Source organism: Ictalurus punctatus, chromosome 18, assembly GCF_001660625.3.
Source record: "Ictalurus punctatus breed USDA103 chromosome 18, Coco_2.0, whole genome shotgun sequence".
In the NCBI taxonomy this organism is placed as follows: domain Eukaryota; kingdom Metazoa; phylum Chordata; class Actinopteri; order Siluriformes; family Ictaluridae; genus Ictalurus; species Ictalurus punctatus.
The window spans coordinates 23,469,171-23,488,584 of record NC_030433.2 but is presented as its reverse complement, the minus strand read 5'-3'; the positions used below and the strand labels follow the sequence as shown (position 1 = coordinate 23,488,584).

Sequence of the window (19,414 nt, the reverse complement as noted above, 5' to 3'; positions counted from 1 at the left end):
GTATCAATTGAAGAAGAAGAAGAAGAAAAATCATTTGCAAAGGAATTACTCCAGATGATTTATTTAGTCTTACTTGAGTCATTTTCTTGATCGCTGCTTTTACTTTTCACGTCAGTGTGGTTTTTTTGTACTCTTTCCAGAACGGCATACTGACACGGTGTCTGTTCACGTGAAATGACTCAAATAATTCCTCTCTTTCCTTTATGGTCTTTTCTTTTATAGTTCCTTCCCCAACCCAGAGCAGGAACCGCGAAATCTCACATTGTTAGTCATAATTGTTGAGCTATACTTCTGGTCTTTACTATGCCATAAAATCATAGCACACTGTCATCACATTTTAGTATAACAGTGTTGCTCAGTGTCATTGCGCTTGGACAAACAATGCACGCGTGATACATAACCACACTACCGATATTTTCATGCCTGGTGCTTTGCGACAGGAATTTTTATTAGTTTGTCGAAGAGACAGTGTAATTGGCCGATGTGTGTCCATTACACTGTAAAGAATTTCTGCCATTTCTACAATACAATTCTTTATTCTAAACAGCACGATAGTTTAAGCATGTTTTATAGTTCCAGTACTCTAGTCTGCCTGGTACTGTATTCTGGGAAAATAGTTCAGGCATTGGGAGATTATATACTGAATATCTACTGCTGTGTCTGTATTATAATAATACACTGCAATATACGGCATCGTTCACTTTACTGAAAAACCGAGTTGCTTTGTTTTTAAAACTGAAGCAGCAAAGGATGCTAATGGAAGCTAGCAGAAAAGAAGAAGAAAATATTTCTTCTAATATTTTATCATTCTTTTGTCTAGTTTTGATAAAAGCCACAACAACAACAACACCAACATAGCGTTTTCTATTATTTTATCAACACAAGATAAGTGCAAGGTTTGGACTAGAGATAAAGCAAGGTGATGCTAACTAACTTAGCCTAGCTAGGTAACTGATTTCTGCTAGCTAGCATGATCATATATATATGATATATATATATATATATATATATATATATATATATATATATATATATATATATATATATCATGATATCATGATATATATATATATATATATATATAAGATACATATATATATATATATATAAGATATATATATATATATATATATATAAGATACATAACACAAAGTGTTTTATTCCTTTTAGCTTTAACTTGATTTTTAATTTAACAAGCTCTTGTTGTGCAAGTTATTATCTTATATTTATTTTTCATGTGAGCTGAGATGAAATGATGATAAACACATTTTTATCAGATCCTTTTTTTTTCTTTTTTTTTTTTTAAGGATTGTTGAAATTTTGGAAGTAAAAGATCTGAAGCATTACATTTTTCTGTCTTACTTCAATGTACAGACCAATATCAGATTTCTGTAAACAAACATTGCACTGCGAATGCTGCAAATGTTATCCACAGTAACTCCCTGGAACTCTGCTGCCAGTAAAGTACTGTAAATTTACAAGGTAATCGTTGTTGTTGTTGATTATTCAGTTATTCTTTACTATATGATGACTGATGAATAATAAAGTATACACAGCAAAGTACAAAAGTCAGAGCTCACATCCAAGAGCTGCTTTTATTTGATCAGGTCACATAATGGTGTCAAATGATATGTCTCCAAAAATATGTTAGTGGCTTAGCACGTTCGCCTCACACCTCCAGGGTCGGGGGTTCGATTCCCACCGTGGCCCTGTGTGTGTGGAGTTTGCATGTTCTCCCTGTGCTGCGGGGGTTTCCTCCGGGTACTCCGGTTTCCTCCCCCAGTCCAAACGCATGCACGGTAGGCTGATCGGCGTGTCCAAAGTGTCCGTAGTGTATGAACGGGTGTGTGAGTGTGTATGTGATTGTGCCCTGCGATGGATTGACATCCTGTCCAGGGTGTACCCCGCCTCGTGCCCCATACTCCCTGGGATAGACTCCAGGTTTCCCCGTGACTCAGGATAAGCAGTATAGAAGATGGATGGGTGGATGGATGGAATTACTTCATAGAAAAAAAAGAGACTCAGGACATTTAATACTTAAGACAATAAATACACAATCATAAATAAACAGAACAATAAATAAACAGAGCAATAAATGCACAGAACAGTAAACACACTTCACAACGAGTATACAGGATAAAATACAAATTCAGGACAATAAATGTTAAAGACAGTGCATACTAACTAGAGAGGACAAATATATGTACAAAAGTACAAATCTTTGTTCAAATACAGAAGATAAAATAGTTAAGATTGGCGTTAGGCCTTATGGGAATGGTACTGCCAAGTTTATGTGTAATGTACCAAAAAAGATAAAGTATTGATTAAAATAGTGGATACAATAGCGTGGGTAGGTGTGTGTAGAATAAGAGAGAAGTGTGGCACCCTTTTCGATTAAGTTAAATATTTCTGGCCAATTATGTCTCAACCATCATGAATGAATTACCAGTAGAGCCTCATCCTGCCAGATTATGCATTAAGTGAACCGAAGTTAACTCTAATCTAACTTTTGCTCAGTATATCTATTATAGCTTAGACAGGAAGATTTGTTTAGGGACACACGCATAGGATTTTGCCATTATGCCATTTTATTTACCTCATGTACCTGAAGGAAAAAGAACCTTAACAAATCATTTATCCAGCACTGTTACGCTCCGCTGGTCCTTTCGCAGTGAGCTTAGTTTCACATCCTGGAAAAAAAAAAATATGTAATTTGGTTCAGTTTGGTATTAACTACTGTTAATCATTGAGCATCAACCTCTCGCTGCCAGAATATGTGAGAAAGGTAAGACGAGCAGTCTGAACCGCTCTCTCACGGCGAAATATCCGTGTCAGTAAGTGATGAATCTAAAAGAGTCCAAATGACACTTCTGTTTGAATGTCAGCAGAAAATGTTCAGCTGTATTTGCGACATCATTAAAAAGCAAAAAGAGATTTAATCTCATGCTGTGCGGGATGAGATGTGGTCTAATAATCATTACTCTGTAGCTTGTGTTGCTAATAGCGGATCGCTAACTTATTACTAAATCGAAATAGAATTGAACATTTAAGCAGGGAATGTTTCTGAGTAACAGATGATTTCGGGTCTCTGTAAGGATTTGGTCATTTATTGTCTAAAACCGTGGCACATTAATTAGCCTAAATATTGGATTTATTTATTTATTTATTTTTTTGGTATCATGATTGATTTAAGTCCTAAGGATATTATTTTATTTTGTATAATGATACAAATGTGTAACTGATTCTTAACCACGAATGTGTGTGGGCTACATACGATTGAATCTGAACAGACTGTACCTGCAGTTTGTAAACTGAACTTTCACATTCACTAAAGCGCTAAGCTGTAGATCATTAAAATCGGTGTTGTTGTTGTTGTTATTGTTGTTGTTTACAACCTAAATCATTTGGCTATTAGTAATATTTTTACTCTGCTTCCTTGTGTTATTTTTTATCTCCTCTTCTTCTTCTTATTATTATTATTTGTAGTAGTTGTATTACTGTTGTTATTATTACAAATTTTTTACATTTAAAGGTATGTACCAAAATGTATTTTTTACATTTCAGTACTATAGTGTTATATTTATTTGTTTTATTCAACATTTTCTTCTTACTGCAAAAAAAAGAAAAAAGAAAAAAAAAAAGACGTCATCTTGATCGGGGGGGGGGGGGGGGGGGGGGTCTCAGCCTTTTTGCAGTCAGGAACTTCTTTAAGTGTAAAAGAAAAAATATCTACTGAGCCCCTCGGTGTAGATTCATGAACACAAATCATTAATTGAACGCGTATGATCACAAGTTTGGCGTTTTATTAGATCTTTTTACTCACTCCGTCTCGATCACTTCCGGTAGCCGTTTTATCCAAGTCAGGGTCGCAGTGGATCTGGCATCTATCCCAGGAACTGGGCAGTTCATCTCAGGACACCTTGCACACACGGTCACGTCTAGGAGCAATTTATCGTAGCCAATCCGCTTACTGCTATGTTATGAGGAGGTCGGAGGAAACCAGAGAACCTGGAGGAGATCCATGCAGACACGAGGAGAGCATACACACGGACAGTAACCTGAGCTCAGGTTATTATTGAATATACAGTATGCCTGTTATTAAAGTATTATATGGATTATGGGACAATTGTGCCAATGTTGCTTTACGATTACATTTTGCGTTTATGGCACTGGGCAGATGTGTTTATCCAGAGCGACTTACAGAAGTGCTTCGCTGTCTCAATTTAAAAAACAACACAACTCATGATAGTTCACCTGGTCAGGGATAAGGCCTTTTATATATATATATATATATATATATATATATATATATATATATATATATATATATATATATATATATATATATATTTCTGATCAAACTGATTTCCCTAATATACACTATATGGCCAAAAATTTGTGGACACCTGTCAATCACAACCATACGTCCTTGTCGAACATCAAGGACTTGTTCAGATTTGTTCCCCCATTTGCCAGATTTGTGTTCATTCAGCTACAAGAGCATTAGTGAGATCAGGTACTGATGTGGGGCGAGGAGGTCTCGGGTACGTTCCAGTTCATCCCAAAGGTGTTCAGTGGGCTTGAGCTCAGAGATCTTTGCAGGAAACTCGAGTTCTTCCACTCCATCCTTGGCGAACCGTGTCTCCACAGAGCTCGCTTTGTGCACAGGGGCGTTGTCATACGGGGACAGTTGTTTGAGCCAGTGGTTTTTCTACTGCAAGCAAATTAAATGCTCGAACCACTTATGGGTGTGAAGGAGAGTGATGTTCACAAACGTTTGGTCATATTGGGTAAATAGGTCTGCTATGCATTAGAATCAGCGCAGAAGTTGCAGAGGAGTGAGGATGGAGTATTTGTGCATTTGTGTTAGCGGTAGCCCCGCCCACAACACAAGGTGCGCCGCCCCCTCGGCAGGTGCGTTATCACACCACGGTGCGGTCTCGTGGTCGAGTGCAGTCCGAAGCAGTGTTCCTCAGCTGTGCTCTGCTCAGCTCCGCCGCGTTTCCCCGAGCTGCGAGGACCTTCTCGCCACCGGCTTCATGTTTGCTGACATGGTGTCGCAGTTGACGTCTCTTCAGCAGGAGTTACTGAGCGCCTTGTTGGACTCGGGACTGACCAAGGATGAGCTCGTGCAGGCGCTGCACGACCTAGAGCCGCGTCCGCCAGGCTTCCCTATCAAAACCGAGAAGGCTTTATCCCCAGCCAGCGCTAACGGTGCCAGCGATACGGAGTCCAAGCCGGTGTATATGACTCTGCAAGCCAGAGGGAGTAAAGGGTCCGGGGACGAAGGCTCAGAGTCCGGGGAGGACTTCGACACGCCGCCCATCCTCAGAGAACTGCAGGCGCTCAACACCGAGGAGGCGAACGAGCAGCGCGCCATGGTGGAGCGCATGCTGGCGTGAGCGCGCACTCACCTCACCACACCTCACCACACACACACACACACACACACACACTACACATTACACACTCACCTCACCACACCACACACACACACACACACACTACACACTCACCTCACTACACACACAAACTACCCACTACACACTCACTACACACACAAACTACACACTACACACTCACCTCACCACACACACTACACACTCACCTCACCTCACCACACACACACACACACACACACTACAGACTCACCTCACCACACACACACACACACACCACACACTCACCACACCTCACCACACACACACACACCACACACCTCACCTCACCTCAGCTCTCTGACAGACAGCTACACAGCTACAAACACCAAATAACGACTTCTCTACTATTTACTTACCTACTTATTTATTTTCTTACCTGGGTAACACTCGAACTTAAGGAACACGCGCATATATAGGGGTTAATTAATGTCCTGTTATTCGCGTAAATGTTTATTTCACCGTGTATTCGCCTTTATTGCTACATATCTAGACAAAAATGATTCATTATTGCATTATTAGTTGTGACAATACACTTGTACAGTACACTTGAAAGGAATTAATAGCCTAAATATTTAGTCAGGACCCGATAAAAGTTGAATAAATCACTAATGCACTCGTGTATATTTTATATTAGAGAAAGAAGTGGAGTTGTAGTTATCACTAAAGACTAAAAAAAAAAAAAAAAACAAACAAATGAATAAATAATTTAAAAAAAAGCAACCAGTCAAACGATGCTATTTAGAACCTAAAAATCGACAATGAAGAATAATAAGATGTGAATTCAGGTTATTAATTCACGTTCGGTAGCTCGTAAGTTTGTGATAAAAATGTTTATTGAGAACAACCAGAGCTAATAATGCAAGTTATTACAAACTAGTGACAGACATAAAGGTATAACGATCATAGTCACCTCAAAATTGTAAAGACTTACGCTAGTACTAAGTAAGGCCCATCATGATTGAATATGTAATAAACACAAACCATGTAATAAACATAAACCATAAAGTACCATAGTAAAATCATGGTAGTATCATGGTCCAGACTTTGATAACCGTGTTATTATGTGTCATAAAGTGAAATCGTAGTAACACAGTAAAGCAGTAGAGAACAGCGAGTTTGCATAATGCTGAATTAACTCTATTTTTATCTCACACTATGAATTCAACTACAGAGTAGTGTTGAATTTACCTCAGTGTCTAAGCGATTAAGTCTTACAGTAAAATTGACACGCACATTGTGTGTAGTTATTTCTTTAAAAATATGAATTCATCAGTTTATTTAACTCTAATGCACTCTTACAGCGTTCGCAAGTGTCAAGTGTAAACGCTGTACGAGTGTACTGTTTTCTATCTAAACGACTACACTGGGAATGTTTTAGCTTCATGAAAGGTTTTTCTGCTTTTTTGCTTGGTGTAGACTGGCCGATAGGACATAAATATCATGTCCCGATCCGTGAAGGCGGTTTCTACCGTATGGTGATATATATATAGGTTTGCTTACAAGCAGACAGTGGTGTTGAGTTTTAAATTAAACTGTTAAAATAATATATGAGTTCATTATTAACAAAGAGTAATTATTAATATTTACAATCACCACGTGCAGTTTTGCGCTCGGGTCTGCTTTAGTGAACAGTGGACGAGTTCAACAAACAGACTTCATGTTAAAAAAAATAATGAACTTTCTTTTACTCTCACGCTATCCGTCGTTCCCCAGATGAGGACGGGTTCCCTTCTGAGTCCGGTTCCTCTCAAGGTTTCTTCCTCGTATCATCTCAGGGAGTTTCTCCTCACCGCCGTCACCACCGGCTCACTCAATAGGGATAAATTCACACGCTTAAAATCTCCATCCTGTGTTTATATGTTTCTGTAAAGCTGCTCTGAGACGACGTCCGTCGTTAAAAGCGCTACACAAATACAACTGAATTGAATTGAATTAATATTTTTAATGCACACATTTCTAATGCAGTTATTTTTTATTTAAAATTTGTAAACATTTTTCATTTATTAAAAAAAAAAAACAGGGCAAAATATTCAACACTGAAAAGCAGTGATGATGATGATTATTTATTAATTAATTTTTATTCTTTATTTATTATTTTTTTTACAATTTTAAAGATTAGGTACACGATTTTCGCATCACACCGGCTGCTTCGAGTGACTTTATAAAAGTTTTGTTTTGTTTACTAAAAAATACCTCACGATGATGTCTCTGAAAAGTGTATTGTGACATCATATGATGATATTGCCCAACTCTGAGTGCTTTATTTTAATCCCACTCCAGAGGAATTCTGAACAATTCCCGCACGCTCCCGCAGTTATTGTTTTTCTTTGCACCTGCTTTGTAAAAAAAAAAAAAAAAAAAAACGTACTTGGGTCTGTTTTCCAAAATATAATCGGGTTAGTAATTGAAACCACAGAGACCCAAAAGAAATCCTTCACTAAAGATGAACGAGTGAACGCGCTACGTGCGTCACGCCGCGTCCGGTACGCTCCCATGTTAATCGCCGTGGCCTTTCTTCGTCCTGTGAGGTTCATATCTGCCCTCACACTTCTCCCCGCATGAAATTAAAGGCCGTCCGCTCCCGTGACTCGTTATTTCGGTTCCCGCAGGAGTCCAGTCTCGTGCAAACCTCTAGTGAAGGCCGTCAGTGTTTCTGCAGTCGATGACTCGACGCGACACCACGTGCAGTTGTTTTCATTAATTTATTTCTATGAATCATAAACAGAAGGATACACAGTCTCCTGATTGGAGAGAAAGGACGTCCGGTTATTCATTGTCTAAAGCTATAGACGTTAATCAGCACACCTTCGAGGGCTTGTTTCCTAAAACAAATAACATCTGCGGATTGAAGTGAAGCGTCCGTGATCCTCCACAATGCAGATTCCATTACTGTTATCATCATCGCAGTACCTTTCTTACACACACATGATGTGTGTGAGTGCAAAAAAGTCTGTTTTTATTATATCTATTCCCATTATTTTTAATGCTGTTTTTTTTTTTTAATGAAATTTCCCCAATTCTAGGACTAACATGATTATTAATCTATTATGTAATGTAAAATATGTAACAATAGGTTTACTGTGACTACTTTGGACTTAAAAGCACTGTGATTGTGTCAGAGTGAAATGCTTAGCCTTAAATATATGTAACAATTATGTGATAATATGTAATTATAATGATAATTAACAGTAGTATATAGTGCCCTCCAGTAATATTGGCACCCGTGGTAAATATGAGCTGTGAAGGCTGTGAATAAGTGCCTTTATTGTTTAACCTTTTGATATAAAAAAAAATTCACAAAAATACTCTACTCTCACGGATATCAAATAATAGCAAACACAACACAGATTTATCAAAAAGAGTTAAATATAGGTGTGAAACAATTATTGGCACCCTTTTAGTCAATTATTTGTGCTAGCTCTCTTTGCCAAGATAACAGCTCTGAGTCTTCTCCTATAACGCTGATGAGGTTGGAGAATACATGGCGAGGGATCTGAGAGCGTTCCTCCATATAGAATCTCTCCAGATCCTTCACATTTCGAGGTCCACGCTGGTGGAGTCTCCTCTTCAGTTCACCCCACAGGGTTTCTATGGGGTTCGGGTCAGGGGACTGGGATGGTCATGGCAGGACCTTGATTTTGTGGTCAGTAAACCATTTTTGTGTTGATTTTGATGATGTTTTGGATCATTGTCCTGCTGGAAGATCCAACCACGGCCCATTTGAAGCTTTCTGGCAGAGGCAGTCAGGTTTTCATTTAATATCTGTTGATATTTGATCGAGTCCATGATGCCATGAATCCTTACAAAATGTCCAGGTCCTCTGGTAGAAAAACAGCCAAGACATTAAAGATCCTCCTCCATATTTAACCGTGGGCATGAGGAACTTTTCCATATGGCTACCTCTCTGTGTGCTCCAAAACCACCTCTGTGTTTATTACCAAAAAGCTCTATTCTGAATCTTGAATCTCTATCTTGAAACCCTTCCAAACAGCTTATGGTGATGTCGGTGACTTCAGATTGTAGTTTTGGAGACTTTCTGACCCCAAGACACGACTAACTCCTGCAGTTCTCCAGCTGTGATCCTTGGAGCTGTTTATCCAGCACTGTGTCCTCTTCACAGTGCGTTGAGACGATATAGACACACGTCCAATTCCAGGTCGATTCATAACATTTCCAGTCGACTGGAACTTCTTAATTATTGCCCTGATGGTGGAAATGGGCGTTTTCAATGCTCGCGTTATTTTCTTATAGCCACGCCCCATTGTGTGAAGCTCAACAACCTTTTGCCGCACATCACAGCTTTATTCCTCGCTCTTAAAAATGTAAAATATCAGACGGAATATACTTCAAATATACTTTCTCATTTGAATTCATAGGGGTGCTAATCATTTTTGCACACCTATATTGAACAAAGATGTATTTTATTTTTGGACAACCCCATGTTGTGTTTGCAGTTGTTTGCTATCCATGAGAGCAGATTATTTTTGTGAATTATTATTATTTTTTTATTATTATTTTTTTTTACAAAATTTGAAATATCAGTTTAAGCTGAAAGAATAATTAACAGTGTGTAGTAATGCATCGTAATAATGCAAAGACTTCGTAATACACCTTATATCGTCTTATAGACTATCGTTATCGTAGTGTAAATTAACAATATTATTAACAGCAACACAAATCAATATGTAATAAATACTTATAATGCTTATTTGTAGTAGGACGTGCTCATGTACTAATGCGTCGTCCTGTACATTTGTATATGTAATATTTTCAGAATAAAAGAAAAACTAATAGATTTTACGCTATTATAGATTATTGGCTAAAGATTTCTTAAACACAGCTCTAAAGCAAAGCGTAATAATAAACTGTTTACTGTACGCTGTGTCTTAATATTTTCTGTAACATATAACAATGCAATAATCATCATCATCATCAATGCAATGTCATTATTATTATTATTATTATTAGTAATAGTAGTATTATTAGTATTATTTGTGATAGTAGTAGTATTCGCATTATCACTGAAATCGTTTGCTCTGTGTTGGATGGCAGTGAGGATCCGTGGCGCGCAGCCCGCACTATTAAAGGCTACATGCAGCAGCACAACATTCCTCAGCGCGAGGTGGTGGACGTGACAGGACTGAATCAGTCTCACCTCTCGCAGCACCTGAACAAAGGAACGCCCATGAAAACAACCAAACGAGCCTCGCTCTACGCCTGGTATGTCCAGAAACAACGAGAGATCGACCGGCGTAAGTCAGCCATTATCCTTATTGTGCTTTAAAATGGTGGACATACTGAACAATATATATATATATATATATATATATATATATATATATATACTTATATATATATATATATATATATATATATAAGTTCTATAAAGCCTTTGTATGTTTTCTATATTATATTATATTAAAAATTCCCATATAATGTGTGATATAATATATAATCATGCAGTTTTACTACTTTAAGGTACTTTATTATTTCTTGTTGTTTGCACAGCGTTAACGTCCGAGGTATACCCTGTGATATATCACGTCTTATTTTCACAGAGTTTGACCGTGTTCAGGGCTCCAGTGACTCGGGCAGTCAGGATCAGGTCCTGTTTTTTTTCCCAGAATTCAACCACAGCGGGCAGAACGCGGGCTCAGCGTCAGGGACGCTCGCGGACGAAGGCGTGCCGGGTTCAAAAAGACTGAGGCGGAACCGCTTCAAATGGGGCCCGGCGTCTCAGGAGATCTTGTACAAGGCCTACGAGAGGCAGAAGAACCCCAGCAAAGAGGAGAGAGAAGCGCTGGTGGAGGAATGCAACAGGTACAAGTACATTTCTTATCAAATATATATATATATATATATCAGATCCCGAGTCCGAGAGTGCGTAATTGCCCGTGCTCTCTGGCTGGAAGGGATCACTGACTCCTCGACGGGTGTCTGTGAGGTCAGTTAGTTAGCGCTTTAGTTAGCAGAGTGTATTCCGCTGCCCTGCGAGCTAGCGTGGAAAGCGGTTCGAAAACTAGCTGCATGTGTGTCAGAGGAGGATAGACGTCCTCCTCTGCATATAGTAACTGTCATGTGATGGGGGGAGGAATTAAAATAAAATAAATGAAAGCTAAGAAGCAAAATATTTATTAAGAACGCGATGAGAATTTATGTGAGGTTTTTTTTTTCTCCCCCCTCAGGGCCGAGTGTGTACAGAGGGGTGTGTCACCCTCTAAAGCTCACGGTCTCGGCTCTAACTTGGTCACAGAAGTCCGCGTCTATAACTGGTTCGCTAACCGGCGCAAAGAAGAAGCTTTCCGACAGAAGCTGGCTATGGACACGTATCCTGTTCACAGCCTGAACTCCTTACTGCCTCCCACACACAGCCAGCACCATCACAGCAGCCCAGATACGAGTAAGATTCACCTACACGGTCACGCTTACTGTGTCTTCATTCATTCATTTATTTATTTAATTATTGCAAGAGGAGACAGTACACATGACGTTTTCAATATGCTGATTTTAACCATGGTGCTGATTTTAATTTCAAATTCACTTTCAAACCAAATAGCATCAGTATGTTTTCTTTAAGATGTTTACAACATTACCTCTTGGAGAAAAAAAAAAAAACCCTCCCAGAATTAAAGAAACGGACTGACTGACTGACAGAGACGAAAGGAACGCGCTCGAAAGGCACATTTACTCCGCTCCGGAGTTATTGAAATTATTGGCACCCTTAAGTTAAAATATATACATACACTGTGTACACTCTAGATGGGATATGCATGATTCAGACACACACATGCACACACCTTGAGGTATTCAAACACGCCGAGGCTCAACTTAGTGTAGCGAGCCCATCTACTAGCATGTTTTTGTTGAGGTGGGAGGAAACCTGGAGTGAGAACCGGAGTGTTTGTAAATTTACTTCAATAAAATATCCGATTTTTTTTTCAGCGTGAGTTAATTAACCGCGAAGACATTTTTACTCTTTTTACCCAAGGGTGCAAATAATACTCGAGCTGAATGTATGACCTAACGGACGGTAAAATTTGAAATCCGAAAGGGGAAAGGAAATGAGCCGGAGAGTGCACTGAACGGTGTGTGTACGGGTGTCTGTGTGTTTTCTTTCAAAATTCCTCTGTTGGTTAACACACAAAGCCACACCTTTAGACACCTTTAACAGCGGAACACATAAAAGTCTTGCCTCATGCTTGGGGTCAGACTTCGGTTAACTCGGGAATCAGGGCTTGGCAGATACGAGTCAGCACACACACACACACACACACACACACACACACACACAAATCAGTCACTTTAAGAAACAGTTTTAGGAACCTTTCAACTCTTAACGTTCAGTGAGTTCTTATACGTGTATACAGAGTGTTATGTATACCGTGTACGTCTCTACAGCTGTGACGTACGGCGAATTTCGTTAAATGTTTGCTTTTGGATTGTGCGTTACGTCAGAACTGTGTGAGTCAGAGGCCTGTGTGTTTACTTGTACTGTGTATTCTGCGGCGATCTTAGATTGTGCGTTTGTGTCGGACAACTGATTAGAGAAAAGGAAATAACGTCCGTCAGAGTCGAGTCAGACGCATCACGAGATATTTCACGAGAGAACGTTTAAAAGATAGAACGGAGAGAAACCGAAAGTAAACTTAAGAACGGTTGGAACTGACATGTCGGTATGTTTGTTTAGTGGCGACTCTTATTGATTAGCTGACAGTAAAGTATGTGACGTAGGTAAGGTCAGATACATTGGACCATTGTCTGTGTAGCTGAAACATTTCCTCTTCCTCTTGTTCACTCTCGTGGAAAAATACATCCTAGTTTTGGTTAGTTGTTTTATTTAAATCCCATTTGTTTGTTCTTTCTGTTCGGCGACATTCGGTTTTGCGAAAGTATAAATGACCCGTCTTTACGTCTCTCAACGCAGAACTCAGATACAGCCAACCGGGATCCAGTGATGTCACTTCCTCAACGAGCATCGGTCACCATGGCAACAGCCACTCGGTGTTACAGCAGGTGTCTCCACCTGGCCTGGACCCCTGTCACAGCTTGTTGTCCCCTGAAGCCAAGATGGTGAGTCATTGTGTAGCGTGATTGTGATTGTATAATGCACTAAACACTAAAATACGGGAAGTCGAAGCCTCTCTGTCCACTCATGTCACACATCTCGCCACAACTATCAGAATCTTGTCGATTAGCCGCGCACATACAGGTGTTCACACATCTGTGCGACGGTTTTTATTCAGGTCGAAAACAAACTTTTAAATACTTATTACATTTTTCCCGTTTCCAACACATCCGGCACTTTGCGAACTGACCGTTCACCTGCCGCCTAATATACAGCGCGTCCGGAAAGCATTCGCAGCGCTTCACTTTTTCCACATTTTGTTACGTTACAGCCTTGTTTGCAGTTATTTTACTGTTAGAACAAACCTAGGATTTGGTGACATTCCACAACATTAATCATTACACATGGACCAAAAAAAAAACAATGACATGTTCTTCTTTAATAAACACAGATCACAATCAGCAAATCGTCATGGATTATAAATGGAACAAAAGCCTTCGTACATGCTGTTATAGTGTAGAAAATAATCAGCTATGTGGTTTTGGTAACAGTAACTCCACTTCGGATCCTTCCTGTCCTTGATTGTTTTCCTAGAACAGCAGCATGCCAAGTTCTACTGTATTCCTTACATAGAAGATACACAGAGTATTTGTTCTGTGAGAAACCAAGCATTATTCTGGTCTTCTATGTATTTACTTTGTGTGTGTGTGTGTGTGTGTGTGTCCAGATTTCGGCCTCGGGTGGAGTCTTGCCCCCTGTGAGCACTCTGACTAACATCCACAGTCTGTCCCAGTCCTCACACCATCACCAGCAGGCCCAGAGTCTCATCATGACCCTCGCTGCTCAGAGTCAGTGTTGCACCATTTCACCTCTGATTCATCACCACGTTTATTGACTTTTCATTGCAGCACTGAGCTTTGACTCTTGTCGAGCTATTAATAGACAGTAGTCGTATGTTAATATTTAATCGGCAGTAGTAATGTTAATAGTATTCGGGTTCTCTTGCCATATAAATGATTAAGACGTGATAAAAGTGTCTGTGTAGAATAATACATTCTTCATTTTTGTGTAATGAACAAGGAACTACTAAAACATCTTTACTAGTATAAAAAGGACCGCCTCTGTATCCTTCCTCCTATTAAGAAGGGCAGGATCTGTGAATATGTTCATGGATATGCAATTTGGAAACGCTCCACGCCAACCCGGTCTCACAGAGGGAAAAAAAACATTTTTTTCGCGCAAGTTATTTGCAGCACTTTCTATAACATGAATCGAAATGTTCTGTTGCTCTACGACGACGTTATTCGAATACGATCGATATGTAATAAATAATTTTACCTCCTTTCGCAACATATTAGGTATTGCCCACTTCATGTGTGAGCCTCGTTATTCTCTGTAGCCGAAAGAATACAGCACTCCTGCGTTACTCATTCTTTTATGGAATTAAATCTGTGCCAAAAGTATTGAAAGTAACTTTTCAAGAAACGAACACACACACAAAAAAAAAACACTCTGAAACTGAAAACAGTGAACTCAACACGGTCTTGAAATAAACAGCGTGATTTGTTAGCAGTTTTCTAAGCTTCGTTTTTCGCTAATCACGGTTTACGAATCTTCGTTTACGCTCCACAAGTTTACGGTTACCATTCCGGCACAAATCTTGCATGTGGGCGGGGCTTAACAGCGATGTACTCTCATTGGCTAGTGAGATTTGGATGGACAGCTCCCTAACCAGGAAGTAGAGGGTTCAGTGGTGTGAATTTTGGACAGCGTTCTGGATACGGTTCTCTGTATAGTTCTAGTGTTTGTAATTTGTAGTGGAAAATACTTACTTACCTAGTCAGTATATGAGTTCGTAATGTATATTTGAGGTTTGGGTAAGTATCACATGACAGTTTTTTCAAGATGAGTTCTCAGAAGCGGCACGGAGCGTTGTCATCATCATCATCATCATCATCATCATCATCATCATCAGCTGGACATTCGAGCTGTTGCTCCAGATCTCACTAGTCAATGAGAGCAAATCACTGTTAAGCCTCTCCTCCTGCCTTCGTAAATCGCTAAACTGTTACTTAATTCGCTCGCATTTGTCTCAAGTAGACATAAAGAGGATTTCAGTATTGCTATGCTTCTCGGTGGATTCATTTATACGACAATGCTGTTGAATTCTCGATTCTGATTGGTCAGAATGTTCGATAACAGCAGCTTCGGCTGCAAGGCAAATCACAGGTTTACGTTGATGCGCTCGTTCTAATACATTGTAGTTCCTATGGTAACAGCTCATTCACAGTCACTCGTACGGTGGACGCTCAACATAATTGTTTAACGATGAACAGATCTTAAAAACATGTTGTTGTTTACCAAAGCGTAATCACCGATATGATAAGGAGATGTTTATTTAACATTTATGGAAGGAGTCTCCAGTGTCAGTACCGTGTGTCAGGTCAAAAAGCGCGAACCCTTTGTGGTTTCATTTTCAACGAGCTGCAGTTTTGTCGCTTTTTTTTCAAAAGAAATCGAAGGAACGACCGCTTATAGCTGTTGTAATGAAACGACAACAGGAACAGACTTGTTTTGTGAACGTTCTACAAGGTTAGAAATCATAAACAGATAAAAGTTGCGATGTGCCATTTTTTTAAACAAAGGAAAATGATCATCTTTGGCAAATTACTGCGGTATAATAAGAGTAAACACTTCATCAAATGCTGCGTATAGGAAGATAATCCGCTTTGTGCCAGGCTGCATCACCAACTACTCCCAAGTTAATTAGCTAGCTAGCTTCCATAGCTACCAACCGTTCTGGTTCTTTTAGTCACAGAAGTTATGAGTAAAATCTTATGTGACTGCTCCGAATCTGTATAATTTCATGACATCACTACTCATACATCAGACTTTCCAAATCGCTGTTACACAGACCTCGTATCTCTGGAAGTAACCATACAAGAGGAGCTTTTTAGTGCAGGGATACTTGAAAGAGCACTATGTGCAGTGCGGTGCTGTGTAATCCGACGCGTACAATAACAGCACCACCTTTCTCCCTCAGGCCTGAGCGCTCCTCCGTCTCAGAACATGCCCATCATTAACAGCATGTCAGGACTGACGGCGTTGCAGCCCATGCAGTTCTCACACAGCCCCAGCCTCACACCACTTACTACTGCACACTCGTCTCAGCAGGCCTACACACACAGTAAGTACACTGCGCATACCTGCACATGTATAAACAATCAGCGTCATTAGACACTTCTAACCGCTGATAAGGTAAGGAAGTTTACGAATTATCCTTCCATTCTGAGTTGAACGATAACGACTCGGTTTTTCCGTGCCTTCCCAAGTGTACTCGCCCAAGCAGGAGCCTCCTCAGTACTCTCACCCTTCTCGATTCTCTTCCATGGACACCAGTGCGATCTCTCATCTGGGTTCCAGCAAGCAGGTACATCTTTATACACTTACCGCTTAAAATCTTACTTCTCCGAGCTTCCGAAACAAGCATATGTAGATAGTAGAACAGCTGAACCGTCTGTTGAAGAACACATACGTGCAAAATGATACAAGTGAGCAGTTTAAGGGTTTTGCTCCATGGCAGCGTTGGGATTTGAACTCACAACCTTCTGATCTGTAGCACAAAAGCTTAAACACTGAGCCACCACTTGCAACGTACTCGCCCTGATTCAGCCACTTCTAGCATGAAAGGAACTCTCACTAAAAGACAGATGACTCAACCAAAGTTTTTATCTAACATATAAACTTACATCAGAGAGGGTTTATGTCCAATGACGGCGGAAGACGAGAGAGAAAAATTGCCCGTGCTTTCATAGTGGGACGGATGGCGTGCTCTCTGTCCGCTGCCAATCAGGGCTGAGAGCTAGAACGGTCGATTGGAATTGGTAGGTGATGGAACATAAAATAAAATAAGAAGGGGTTGTGTTTGCCTAAAAATAGTCACTAATAAAAAAAAAAAAGCTAATAAAAACGATCCAGTAATTTTCCGATATCGAGACAAACATCTCAGTTCTGACTAAAATGTTAGATATCCTACTATGTGTTGCGTTTTCTGCTGTTTTACTGTAATCCTCGAATTAACCCGGCTCTAATTGCTCAGTCGTTTACAGGTTTTTAAAAATAAAACATACCTAAATTTCTGAACGCATCATTTCAAAACAGCACATTCCCCGGACTGTTCTAACCTGCTCCTTTCTTTACTTCAGTGCCCTTTGCAGGCTTGGTGACATGGCACAGGTGTGAAAATACTTCCTCGGCAGCTAAGCGACAAGAGTGCCTTACCGCAGTAGCCTTGACGACCTCTCAAGCCAAAGCACCATTAAGAAGAGCACTGTGATCGCAATAAACCACTAAAGAACACTACAGGAATCGTTATTTCAGGCAAGAGGGATGAAAGCACTGGAAAACGTTTGGAGAACTGACTCTGCGGCATAACATATGCTCGTTGAGGGCTCCGACGTAGCATCACGGCATTTCCCATCCAAAATGTAAACGTCAGAGTGAACGCGCGACCTCTGCATCCGATTAGCTGTCTGATGAACTATTGATCGTAGAATTTGCATAGATCTACACCGGGAACGGCAAACACGGACTCTCTGGTATGGCGTGAACTCCTTTTGCTCGACGAATGCTGCATCAATCGCCTCAGTGTAAATAGTCCAAGACTATAATTCCTATAATTTCAGGTGGAAAGTGAAATCGAGATGGAGCGTGAGGTCAAGCAAGAGAGAATAATGGTCAGACTGCGTGGTAGTACAATTCTGATATTGTAGAGACAATGAGTTCTGTATAATTAAATCCCATTTATTTTATTTCATTATAGTTTCCAGGTTTTTTTCCTCAGTCCTTTTGCATATAATGAACATCAGAGAGTAACTCTCAGGGACTGATTTTACGCTTCCCTCCTAGGGGAAAAGAAATGTTGCTTCAAATGTTGCTTTCTGTGTAAATTCTGGACTTGGTTTAATCATATTTATACTCCTGTAAAACTGTGTAAATTGCAATTTTTTTCAAGAATACGATCATTATACCATCACTATACTGATATACATATCTATGTCATCGTACATCTATATCTGTAGCTGAGAGGTATTTTTTATATATATATATATATATATATATATATATATATATATAGGGTGTGTATATATACACCTTACACACCTTGTGTGTGTGTGTGTGTGTGTGTGTGTGTGTGTGTGTGTGTGTGTGTGTGTATATATATATATATATATATATATATATATATATATATATGTAATTATAATTCCCAGTTTGCTAATAGCTTGAGGGAGACTGTGAGAATGTGCACTGTGAAGGGAGGGGTGTTTATTTTAGATTCAGCCCATTAGGTCTATTTCCTCTGACTCTTCTGACCTGGTCCTCTGCTCAAAGGGTGTGAAAAATCAGTTGAGCGATCCACTCCAAGGAAGTGAGCAAATTAAGTCATTAAGCTTTTTTTTTTTTTTTCCTTTTATTGTATGACCTTTCCAGACTGTGATTAAAATAGATATATTTCCTGAGAGAAAACCACAAGTCTATTACGGTAAACTGGGAAGAAAAAAAACATACTGCTGGTATATGAGCATATGGATGGGATATGATGACTAGAAATGAATACTGGTCTTTCTTTTTTTTTAAGTGTCACGTTTCAGTGTGTTATATTGTCTTCACCGAAACTCTTGTAGTATGTACATCAGACACAAGGACAAGCTCATAATGTGTGTAATATAAAAACTGTAATATGATAATTACATTCCTGATTTTGCGTTTTCTTTTTACAAATGATTTTCGAGGATGTTTGTCTAACAAATATTTCACAGTATGTATTAAACTGTATGCCTTTTTTTATTCACATTGATTATTAATCACTATATTAATCAATATATATATATGTATGTATATTACA

At 39.4% G+C, this 19,414-nt stretch overlaps 1 protein-coding gene and 1 long non-coding RNA gene across 3 annotated transcripts; one reads left to right on the top strand and one right to left on the bottom strand.

Moving 5' to 3' along the window:
• Positions 1-1,561: 1,561 nt before the first annotated feature.
• On the bottom strand, positions 1,562-4,523 carry LOC108279131 (uncharacterized). 2 transcript variants are annotated; one of them, XR_008398289.1, is made up of 3 exons: positions 4,407-4,523; positions 3,824-4,008; positions 1,562-2,690 (listed from the first exon to the last, which is right to left on the bottom strand). It is a non-coding gene; the product is annotated as an uncharacterized LOC108279131 (long non-coding RNA). The 2 variants fall into 2 exon arrangements; XR_001815461.3 differs by lacking the exon at positions 4,407-4,523 and having other exon boundaries at positions 1,562-2,000; positions 2,597-2,690; positions 3,824-4,248.
• A 185-nt stretch (positions 4,524-4,708) lies between these two features.
• hnf1bb (HNF1 homeobox Bb) lies at positions 4,709-19,360 on the top strand. Its single transcript, XM_017493122.3, has 9 exons — positions 4,709-5,398; positions 10,494-10,693; positions 11,000-11,261; positions 11,627-11,841; positions 13,366-13,511; positions 14,234-14,354; positions 16,550-16,693; positions 16,839-16,936; positions 17,712-19,360. Exons 1-9 carry the CDS (start codon positions 4,845-4,847, stop codon positions 17,730-17,732), a joined length of 1,761 nt encoding a protein of 586 aa, XP_017348611.1. The 5' UTR covers positions 4,709-4,844; the 3' UTR covers positions 17,733-19,360.
• Positions 19,361-19,414: the final 54 nt, after the last annotated feature.

Bases quoted from the DNA above. Each gene is read 5' to 3' on its own strand.
- hnf1bb (XM_017493122.3), top strand. From the start codon at position 4,845: ATGGAGTATTTGTGCATTTGTGTTAGCGGTAGCCCCGCCCACAACACA. The intron at 13,512-14,233 runs GTGAGTCATTGT...GTGTGTGTCCAG, and splicing joins TGTCCCCTGAAGCCAAGATG to ATTTCGGCCTCGGGTGGAGT. The intron at 16,937-17,711 runs GTACATCTTTAT...TCTTTACTTCAG, and splicing joins ATCTGGGTTCCAGCAAGCAG to TGCCCTTTGCAGGCTTGGTG.